Genomic DNA, 11,647 nt, shown 5'->3' with positions numbered 1-11,647 from the left:
TGTGACTCCCTCCATCATGGGAGAGCCTGGGTGCAGCCGTGCACCTCTGTGCAGTGATTGTCAGTGTTTGCAACACCTCAATGCTGTGGAACACTGACAGCAGAACTGTCAAGATCAATTTGGACATGGCCCCTTTAAAGAAACCGGCTGATGACGCGTCATCAAATGACATCATCAGACCCACTTCCTATGAATTGGCCGGGAACCTCGCAGGGTGGGCTTAACAAGCCCTATTAAAGTAAAATCACTTGGAGAGTGCGGGCTGTAGTAGGCAGCGGGCTGGGACCATGACACCGAACCCGGCCGCCCTGGACCCGCCTCGGTTGGCGAAACCGCAGCCCAGGTAACTACAGACCTGTCAGTTTAACAACAATTGTGGGGAAGTTCCTGGAATCTATCATCACAGACAGAGTGACTGAGTCGATCAAAGAGAGTCAGCATGGACTTGTGAAGAGTAGGTCATGTCTGACTAATCTCAGGGAGTGTCTATGGATGTTGTCTATATGGATTTCTGGAAGACATTTGATAAGGTTCCACACAAGAAGAGATTATCAGCAAAAATTAGAGTGCATGGAATTGGAAGTAACATTGTGACATGGGTTGGTAATTGGTTTAGAGACAGCTCTCTACACCCAGTCCTTTTCATAAAGGCTCTCTACTCCCAGTCCTGTTCATAGAGGCTCTCTACACCCAGTCCCCTTCTTAGAGGCTCTCTACACCCAGTCCTCTTCTTAGAGGCTCTCTACACCCAATCCTGTTCATAGAGGCTCTCTACCCCCAGTCCCCTTCATAGAGGCCCTCTACCCCCAGTCCCCTTCATAGAGGCTCTCTACACCCAGTCCCCTTCATAGAGGCTCTCTACACCCAGTCCTCTTCATAGAGGCTCTCTACCCCCAGTCCCCTTCATAGAGGCCCTCTACCCCCAGTCCTGTTCATAGAGGCGCTCTACCCTCAGTCCCCTTCATAGAGGCCCTCTACCCCCAGTCCCCTTCATAGAGGCCCTCTACCCCCAGTCCTGTTCATAGAGGCGCTCTACCCTCAGTCCCCTTCATAGAGGCCCTCTACACCCAATCCCCTTCAGAGGCTCTCTACCCCCAGTCCTGTTCATAGAGGCCCTCTACCCCCAGTCCCCTTCATAGAGGCCCTCTACACCCAATCCCCTTCATAGAGGCCCTCTACCCCCAGTCCTGTTCATAGAGGCTCTCTACCCCCAGTCCTGTTCATAGAGGCTCTCTACCCCCAGTCCCCTTCATAGAGGCCCTCTACCCCCAGTCCCCTTCATAGAGGCCCTCTACCCCCAGTCCTGTTCATAGAGGCGCTCTACCCTCAGTCCCCTTCATAGAGGCCCTCTACCCCCAGTCCCCTTCATAGAGGCCCTCTACCCCCAGTCCTGTTCATAGAGGCGCTCTACCCTCAGTCCCCTTCATAGAGGCCCTCTACACCCAATCCCCTTCATAGAGGCCCTCTACCCCCAGTCCTGTTCATAGAGGCTCTCTACCCCCAGTCCCCTCCATAGAGGCTCTCTACCCCCAGTCCTGTTCGTAAAGGCCCTCAATTTGCTTGAAGACGTTCTCACTGACAGTCCAGCTGCAGCTCTTTCTTGCTTCTGCTGATTCTTGGAGTGGACTCGGTGCTGGAGGTGGGCATTTCTGATTGCCAAGACCAGGGATTCCTCCTTGCAGCGCTCGTGCACTCGAAACTATCTGCAACAGGTGGGCCCCGCAAATTGTTTACTGTGTAACTGATTTCCGACAACAATACTTTTACTTTTATTTTAAGCTTCTCTCTATTTAACCGGACCTCATGTTGGACTATTGCATTGGTGGTGCCCTCATAGAGAGAGCAATTGTGGTGATGTCTGGCGGCACTGGGACAACCTCTATTGGTCTAATTAAAACAGGCACAGAATTTGAGTGAAATACTTCTATATTTCAAAAAAGGAAATTCAGCTTCGTGGAGGATATCTCAGCAGTGGAGAGTCAACTAATGCTGCCCCCAAGTCCAACTTGCTGTTCTTTGCCTCAGGTACCAGCTGCACCTGCTGTGAGAAGATTATCAGGAAGCAGAACAGCAGCGATTTCCCAACCACCCCCCTTCGGGCAGCAAATCAGCTGTTGCCCCGCAAGCTCCAGGGGACCCAGAGGTGGACACATTCGTGCGCAGTGCGTACACCTGGTCACACCCCGTAACACCGTCCTTTCATGGCCCCTTACACACAAATTTGGAAGCTATCTTTTTTAATTATTGTTTTTGCTAAAACTGATCTATTTGTGGTGAAAATAATGAAAGCGGGTTTTTTTTTGCAAAGGAGATCAATGTTATGTTGAAACTGGCAGGAGCTCAGTGAGGAAAAGCAAAGGGGGGAGGGGGAGGTGGGGAGGTGGGGTGGAATGGTCACTTGTCCTGAGTGCAAGTGTCTTCCTTAAGTTGACAAGCTGCGAAATGTTTAATAGGCGACTTTGGAAACAGCATTTATTAGCAGGTAGGCTTTCTTCTCTCTCACTTATATGTTGAAGATACATGTATGTAACTGGGGGCGACAACTCCAGCTCTTCATTTATTTACATTTAGTTTCACTCCCCACACTCACAAAAAAACCTGATCAAAGTTACGTTGAAAACTGAACGATGGCAAATCCCCAATCTCCCTCATAAATAAAAGTGTGTCTGATCTAAAATAAGGCTTTTCTGCCAGAAGCATTTGGTGGGCAATCATCCACGTTATTTTATGCTGCTTAAATCTCTGGCTTTTGTGTTTGGTCAAAAATAAAAACTGGACCGGGTACGGTAATTGCACCAAACTGCAAGGCTGGTGTCTGTGTGTGTGTCTGTCTGTCTGTGTGTGTGTGTCTGTGTGTGTCTGTCTGTGTGTGTGTCTGTGTGTGTGTGTGTGTGTCTGCGTGTGTGTCTGTCTGTGTCTGTGTGTGTGTCTGTCTGTGTGTGTGTCTGTCTGTCTGTCTGTGTGTGTGTCTGTGTGTCTGTGTCTGTGTGTGTGTGTGTGTCTGTCTGTGTGTGTCTGTGTCTGTCTGTCTGTCTGTCTGTGTGTGTCTGTGTGTCTGTCTGTGTGTGTGTGTGTCTGTGTGTGTCTGTCTGTGTGTGTCTGTGTGTGTGTCTGTCTGTCTGTCTGTGTGTGTGTGTGTGTGTGTGTGTCTGTCTGTGTCTGTCTGTCTGTGTGTGTCTGTCTGTGTCTGTCTGTGTGTCTGTGTCTGTCTGTGTCTGTGTGTGTGTGTGTCTGTCTGTGTCTGTCTGTCTGTGTGTGTCTGTCTGTGTCTGTGTGTGTCTGTGTGTCTGTGTGTGTCTGTGTCCCTGTGTGCTACTCGCGAAAGCACTGGTGGGGTTCAGTTCAGACTGAGCCGATACTGGGGGTGGGTGGGTGAATCGGGTGGCGGTGGGGTGGGGACGAGGTTGGCACGTTTGAGTGAGCAGTGTCGAGGCGCCACCTCCAGTTAGTTCTGTGCACTGAGACGGGGGATTGAAGAAGCACTTTTCTGAAGCGCTGCTCGCTCGACCCGATGAGCTCACTCGCGTTGGTTGGTTGGTTGGTTGGGTTGAGGAATTGAGACTTCTTCGCACAGAGTTAACAACTAAAAGCCGCGCTTTACGAACTCCAGGTCGGTGTGCTTTGCTGGTTCACTGGGAGTCTCTCTGTGTATGAAGTCTCGCTGCCGCACTGGCTGGACCCGGCGGAGCAAGCTGTGCAACCGAGAGACCATGCGGGAGAGTGAAGGGTTAAAGGCAGTGATTTCTCACCATATCCTCTCTCTCTCTCTCTCCCCCTCTCTCCTCCTTTCAGGGGAGGGTCTGCGAGACTATTGGATCTTTTGCAGGTGACGTACCCAGTATGAAAACATAATAACTAGTTGAGAAGCTGCAACAACTTTGGTAAAAGCCGAGGGGGAGAGCGTGTGGATGTGATTAGAAAGTTACCCGGCAGAGAGGAGAGGAGAGCGAAGTAAGAGCCTTAGGAACCGGTGGATTGCTGGTCATTTTAACAGCACAGGGAGAGAGGGAGAGGGAGAGGGAGTGGGGAGAAGATGGTTCAGCAAACTGCAGGGATTGAGACGGAGAGCAGTTTGTCCCGGGAAGCCACCGACAGCGAGGAGAATGAGTTCATCGCCCGCAGCCCCTCGCCGCCCTGCGAAGGGGCGGACGAGCGAGACCCGGACTGGTGCAAGACGGCGAGCGGCCACATCAAGCGGCCGATGAACGCCTTCATGGTCTGGTCGAAGATCGAGCGGCGGAAGATCATGGAGCAGTCGCCGGACATGCACAACGCCGAGATCTCCAAGCGGCTGGGCAAGCGCTGGAAGATGCTGCGGGACGGCGAGAAGATCCCGTTCATCCAGGAGGCGGAGCGGCTGCGGCTCAAACATATGGCCGATTACCCCGACTACAAGTACCGGCCGCGGAAGAAACCCAAAACCGAGTCTGGCAAACAACAGCAGCAGCAGCAACAACAGCCGCTAACGCCGGAGCGAAGTCACAAAAGTGTCAAACACTCCAGCAAGAAATGTAACAGCAAAATCAAACCTCACAAATCTTCTCAATGCAAAGCTGGCTGTTCTTCGCAATGCAAAGCTGGCTGTTCCTCTTCTTCTCAATGCAAAGCAGGCAGCGAGCCTCCGCCGTCGGAGGATTTCGTCTTCGGCAACCTGCGGGGCAACAAGACGGTGAGGAGCGTGTTCGGCCGGGCCAGCGGCGACGAGGCGGTGCTGGAGAGCAGACTGAGAGGCGACGGTCAGCCCCGGAGCCCCCGGCGGGCCAGCGTGGCGGCCGTGCCCGCCAGCCCGACCCTCAGCTCGGCGGCCGAGTCGGTGGAAGGGGCCAGCCTGTACGAGGACTCGGACAAGCCGGGCGGCCGGAGGTGCGGCCACTCCCGGGCCAGCTCGCCCGGCTCCAGCCGCTCCGTCTCCACCTCCAGCGAGGAGGCGGACGATTTGCTGTATGACTTCAGCATGAACTTCTCCTCCTCGGTGGCAGCACCACCAGCAGCAGCGGCGGCCACCGGCCCCTCGGATCAGTTCAATTCAGGGAACCTCAGCCTCTCGCTAGTCGACAAGGACTTGGACTCGTACAGCGAAGGCAGCTCAGGGTCACACTTTGAATTCCCAGACTACTGCACTCCCGAGCTCAGCGAGATGATCGCGGGGGACTGGCTGGAGGCCAACTTTTCCGACCTGGTCTTCACGTACTGATGGATTTCTTTTTTTTTAAACTTTTTTTTTGTTGTTGTTGGGTTTTCTGAAAGACTGACGATGTTTAAAAATGCCACCGTTACGAGTCGAATCTCTTTCGCCAGGTCCGATCTGCTCTTGGAGTGGGATCTTCACTCCCCCCATGTGTGTGTCAGTGTGTGTCAGTGTGTAAGTATGTGTGTGTGTAAGTATGTGTGTGTGTGTGTCAGTGTGTGTGTAAGTATGTGTGTGTGTGTAAGTATGTGTGTAAGTTTAAGTGTGTATGTATTTGTGAGTGTGTGTGTGTGTTTTAAGTGTCTGTGTTTTAAGTATCTGTGTGTTTGTGTGTGTAAGTGTGAGTGTGTGTGTGTTTTAAGTATCTGTGTGTTTGTGTGTGTAAGTTTAAGTGTGTGAAAGTGTGTGTATGTATTTGTAAGTGTGAGTGTGTGTGTTTTAAGTGTGTGTGTGTTTTAAGTATCTGTGTGTGTTTGTGTGTGTGTGTTTGTGTGTGTGAGTGTGAGTGTGTAAGTGTGTGTGTGGTGAATGTGGAAGCAAGTGATCCTCGGTTCCGAGGGACTGCCTAAGAAGAAGAGAAGTGTGTGAGTGTGTGTGTGTGGTGATTTGAGACGCAAAAAACAGACGTGGAAAAGATACGGAGTTTTTTTAAAATTTTAAATTGGAAATCGTGGCCGGACTTTCTATCCAACCCTTTAACAACACAACTGTTCGACCAGTTTCCTGGATCCTCCATTTAAAGGGACCATTACTACTCGAGAGAGAGCGAGAGCTGTGAACACTTCTATGCATCTAGACTGCAGGGAGTTTAAAACGGCAAAAAATTCAGAAAAACCCCAGGCTTGTATATGAACAGTTTGTCTTCAACCAAGACCCTGAAGTTAACTTGATCCGTTGTACTGTTTTTAATCGTGTTGTATATGCCAATAAGACTGTTTTTTTTTTGCTCTGTAAATTTTGTTTTTTTCCCTCACAATACCTCCTTTACCACCTACTAACACAGGCAGCATAGACCTCAGAGTATAGACTTTTTTTTTGATACATGCAGACCTCAAGAATTTTTAAAACGAAGATAAAAAAAATACTAAATATTTTCACTTGTATTTTTCTACAGCTAAAGGGAACCTTCTTGCTGTGATTGCCCAGTGAGAATGTCCGGCACTTCCTTTTTTTAATTATTATTTTATTTCCTTCTTCCACCCCCTCCCTCCCCCCCCCCCCCCTCCTGTTCAGCATGCGAGCGTTGGTACGTCCTGCTTAAAAGGATTTCAGAAACCTTTTTTTTTCCCGAAAAAAAACAAAAATCGTTGCATCAATGCCTTGTGATTTTAAATCTGCAAGTACTCAGTCTTTTGTACAGTTGTAGATTTAGATTTGTTGAATATTTGTAGGTAAGAACATTTATTGAAAAAAGACGTGAGATAGAACTCGAGTCGTTCTTAGTGAGACTATATGTACTGTATTATATACTGTAGGAATTTTATGTGTAATCATACGCTGTGATATGTGGGTTACATCCCGCTGACAGGTGTGAAACTGGAGCATTTTTAACATGGCACATGTGAAATCTTAATTCATTTTTGTGCAATATGAAATACAGATCATCTGCACATTATTTTGTAGCAAACCTATGAACTAAAACAGACGTGTGCACTGTAATCATTGCCTGCCTTGATGCTAAGAGTCTGTATCTGGGAGGAGGGGGAGGGAGGGAGGGAGGCGGGGTGGGGAGGGGGGGTTTAAATAAAGAAATCAGCTGGAACTGATAGTAACAGAGAAGTATTGCCATCCATTTATACGGACTATTTAAAGCCGATCTGGGGAGGAGGGGGAAGTTCTGATGTGCAAACTCTACCCGTGGAACAGATGGCAATAAATCTGGCCTCACTAACGAAGTTTCATATTTACTTTATTGCTGAGAAACGTCGTCATCTGTTTCTTTTTAAAATCACTCCTGGGCAAACAAAAGTGGGGCATTGTCGCTTTAAATTCAACCCCCCCCTCCGCCTTATTTGAGTCCCCAGTCTAGCGTGAATGGAGCAGGTTTTCAGACAGCGGGACTCCCAGAGGTCCGACTACCCAGGCGATGTTAACAAGTTACTGGCAGGATCACCGCCTCACTTTTTAAAAATCTTCCATTAAAATGTATGCACGGGCTGAATCTTCATCGAATAACCTCTGAAAGAGCAGCCTCAGGCGAAGGATCGTTTTTGAGAGCCGAGATTAATTCCACGTGGACTATTTAAAAAAAAAAGCCATCCTTATTAGTCCAGGAATTTTTTTTTTTACCTTTGGTTATTGTAGCCCGTTTTCCAAAAAAATTTACTGGGTAAAAAAATAAACTTATGAGTTTGGCTTTGGTGTGTACCCATGCACTTCTTAAATTTGTACTCGTTTCAAATTATTATATAGCCTCTAAACCTGCTTTTAAAAGGGCAAATAAGATGTTTCAAAGGTTTCTTTTAACCAATGATTATTGAAAACCACTTAATACTGTACCATCAACAACCAAGGTACTGGGTCCAGAGACACTCAGAAGCATAACCACAATCCTGCAAGTTTATACAGACATCCCCTCCCCCACTGCCGCCTATCACATTTCCTGCCTCCCAAAAAAACAACACACCGCAAGTTGCTGCTTCTTCATTTCCCACGTCAAAGGTGTTTAGGCAATCACACCTGCAGGTTCAATGATGGTGAGCGACAGCCCAGCCAGGCTCCTGATGGGCTAATCGGATTTGAACACACCTCTTGGATAAGATGACAGTCAAAGATGCTGAGGACAGTTCTGCCCAATCTGATTGAGGGGTGATTGATGGAGGGATGGAAAAAGTGATTTTTATATAAAGGACAATCACGCATATCTCAGAAAGACACGATGAAAATTTTCTGTGGGGCGCGGGGCAATTTATAGCAAAGGACTGGAAGTGTCTCATACCAGGCATGTCCCAACTTTCTGTCTTCATGGGTTTAGGTGCATAGCTTGGAATCGCATGGACCATGTACAATGTTTAAATCAACGTTCCTATCGACTTGCATACGTCTCAAGTTGCAGATACAAACAAGCAGACTGTGGGTATTCTGATTTAGGATTATCCAGCAATGAGAGACAGCCATTTGCCAATCTCCAGTCCCGTGAAATTCAGCAGCACCAACCAGCGAGTAAGAATTCTAAGCTTAAAGTAAATTGAGTCACCAGGCTGTATTGGCCCATGGGCTGTGGTTTGGGTACCCCTCTTTAGGTGACTATTTGGACACTCAAGGTAAGGGGAGCAGAAATGATTTATAGTATTGAAACCACTCAGCATGAGAATTGTGATTTAATCGTCTGGAGTTGTTACTGTGTACCTGACCTTTTCCAAAAAGCAAATATTTGGATAATTGTTGTGGTTATGTTTTTTCTCATATCTGCATATTTCAACATCAATCTATATAGTCATTCCAAGCACTACATACATAAATCAGTCTTGAAGCAGCATTAAATAATATGCAAACATTAATGCATTTAACCAATACTGTAAAAGTGTTTTAACACTTAAATTCTGTCTTTAAAAATTAGTGGAGGTGAAAGTGTGACTAGAGCAAGGCAGTGGTAGGACCGCCAGTTTGTGGCTCTCTCCATTCATACTTTTTCCCCCTTGGCCAACCTGCTGTGAAATGTACATGAGTATTCCATCACAGAGAAAAGTGGCAAAACTTGCCCTCCAGAGGAAGCCTTACGATATTTGTTAGTTAAGACCAAAGACTAGTTTTTATATTAATATTACTTGAATACCTTAACTATTGGGCACTTGTGCACTGGCATTTTTTTTAATGTGAAAACAGCGAGTTGCTCGGTCAGATAAGTCTATTGTCACATTCCGCTTGCAAAAATTTTTTTTTCACCTCTGGGTTTTGTTCAAATCTCGCCCCGTCTGTTGGAAATCTCTCTGTTGTCTGTAAGGATGCTGTTTATAACGAAGTTGGAACATTTCAATCTAGTTCCTCATGCGTTCCACAGCGCAAACTTAGAAAGGACACAAATACCACTAATGTGGGGAAATAAAGAAAATTCACAGTGCCGTTGTAGAGGTATTCCTCCTCACGTGGGTGTGAAAGGAATAGTGCAGGAAACACATTTTGTGACCCTTCCCTCAATGTTGTGGATAACATAACCCAGAATTATATCTAAATGTATCTTCAGTAAGTTGCTTTTTGACTAATCCAATGCCATTTCCATTTACTGAGACTGCCACGACCATTCCCCAATTCCTCTGTTATTTTGTTTTGACATAACTATGCTTGATGCTGGTTCCTGTACTCCACATGTCAGCACAGATTCCCAATACATTTAATTTCAGCACTATATTGCCCACTAGCATGCATAACTTTAGATAGAGTCAGCTTTTATATACATATATAAAGTTCCTTATTGAAATTGGAGCGAGTTTTTACAATAACCCCCCTTTCACTACAATTTTTATGAGTCTTTGGATTTCTCCCCCCGACCCCCGTAAGACATGTTGTTGCAGCAGAGTAGATGTACTTTTCTTTGAATTTGACCTGTGCTGTGATGCTGAAAGCAGAAAAACATCCCAACTTCCAGGTCTGATTCCTAACCTTGATAATTAAAAAAAAATCATCAGTAATAATGTAATTTCTACTTACTGCAGTGCAAAACAATGAATATAGCCTGCATTACTGTAATGATTAAAGATTCTAAAGGATGGGACAACATGCTAAGAACCAACAGCTGCTGAATTGCCAAAGAAAATTGGTAGCCATTTTCAAATATAAATATTACAGCCATCAAATGCAGAGGACACTAACCCCACCATTTTGGATAGATTTCCAGAAATGCAGTTTTGCCAGGTGTGGTATTCACACCACTTCTCTAACCATCATGCCTAGGCCCCACAGACTGGAATTCCCTCTCTTAACCCTTCCGCATCTCCGCCAGACACTCCTCCCTTTAAGACCCTCCTTAAAACACAACTCTTCAACCAAAGTTTTGGTCACCCTTTTAATATCTCCTTCTTTGGCTCAGTATCATTTTTTTCCCCTGATTGCATTTCTGTGAGCAGCTTGGGACATTTTTCTACATTAGAGGTGCCATATAAACGCAAGATGTTGTAATAAACACAGACCCAAATGGGCTGATCGTCCTAAACTGCTATCAACAAAAACAGACTTGGTGAGGAATTATTTACAATTACATTTTCTTATTCAGCTAATGCTTACCTTCACTTTGAGATAGGGTTGGGATTTGTTGCCAAACTACCAATCTTCTTCTGCTTAGACAGTCCCTTGGAACCGAGGATGACTTGCTTCCACACTAAAAATGAGTTCTCAGGTGACTGATGAGTCCAATGCGGGATCTACAGTCTCTGTCACAGGTGGGGCAGACAGTGGTTGAAGGGTCGGGTGGGCGGGGTGCTTGGGTTGACTTGCGTTGACTTGCGTTGCTTGCGCTTGGCTTCCGCTTGCTTCTGGTGAGAGATTCGAGGTGTTCAGTGCCTTCCCGAATGCTTCTCCTCTACTTTGTGCAGTCTTGGGCCAGGGATTCCCAGGTGTCGGTGGGGATGTTGCACTTTTTCAAGGAGGCTTTGAGGGTGTCCTTGAAGCATTTCCTCTGCCCACCTGGAGCTGTCTTGCCATGTTGGAGCTTCAAGTAGAGCGCTTGTTTTGGGAGTCTCGTATCAGGCATGCGGATTTAATGGTATTGGTGCACCGGAGGTTATAAAAGAATGCTTCTTTGCACCGGTATCCTGTAGAAAGGCAGTGTAATTACTGCAGGATCCTCAAACAGACTTGGGTGTAGCTATTTTGGTGATGCTAACCTGGCACAATCAAAAATAGAGCAAATGAAGTGTGGCACAATCTTTCTTACAGCTAACTTTGAAGGATTGTAAAAGAATAATAGGTCTTGCAATTCTCCTACAATAGCCTTAAAACAACCATGATAAATTGAATATAATTTCTGGTTATCCAAATTGGGTGCATTTTGTTTTGAAATGGGGAATGTGTTTTGTTAAATGCAACGTTCTGAGCATCATGTCATTTCATCTGGTCTCAAGCATCAATTCTAACTGGCTTTCAGTATCACAGATGTAACGCACTAAAATTGCATATTTACCAGTGCATTTAGGAATCATAATCCGAAAGACTGAACGGGCTGGGGCTCTTTTCTCTAGAAAAGTGAAGACTGAAAGGTGACCTGATAGAGGTCTTTAAAATTATGAAGGGGGTTCGATAGGGTAGATGTAGAGAAGTTGTTTCCAGTTGTAGGGAGTCCAACACTAGGGGCCATATAAATCCAATAAGTATTCAGGAGAAACTTCTTTGCTCAGAGAGTGGTAATAAGGTGGAAATCACTATCAAGTGGAGTGGCTGAGGTGAATAGCATAGATGTGCAGTCCCTGGAAACCAGCCTTTACTGGACCCAGTGTGAGTATTTTTATTTTATATACCAACTATCCT

At 46.4% G+C, this 11,647-nt stretch overlaps 1 protein-coding gene across 1 annotated transcript; it reads left to right on the top strand.

Annotated features, from left to right (window-relative positions):
* Positions 1-3,507: 3,507 nt before the first annotated feature.
* Positions 3,508-7,542, top strand: LOC147112268 (transcription factor SOX-11-like). Its single transcript, XM_085996381.1, has one exon. The coding sequence runs from the start codon at positions 4,034-4,036 to the stop codon at positions 5,192-5,194; it is 1,161 nt and encodes a 386-aa protein (XP_085852507.1). The 5' UTR covers positions 3,508-4,033; the 3' UTR covers positions 5,195-7,542.
* The last annotated feature ends 4,105 nt before the right edge of the window (positions 7,543-11,647 follow it).

The sequence above is a fragment of the Somniosus microcephalus genome, chromosome 9 (assembly GCF_052327205.1).
Source record: "Somniosus microcephalus isolate GS21.2 chromosome 9, FLI_Smic_1.0, whole genome shotgun sequence".
Classification (NCBI taxonomy): domain Eukaryota; kingdom Metazoa; phylum Chordata; class Chondrichthyes; order Squaliformes; family Somniosidae; genus Somniosus; species Somniosus microcephalus.
This window is presented reverse-complemented; position numbering and strand designations above follow the sequence as displayed.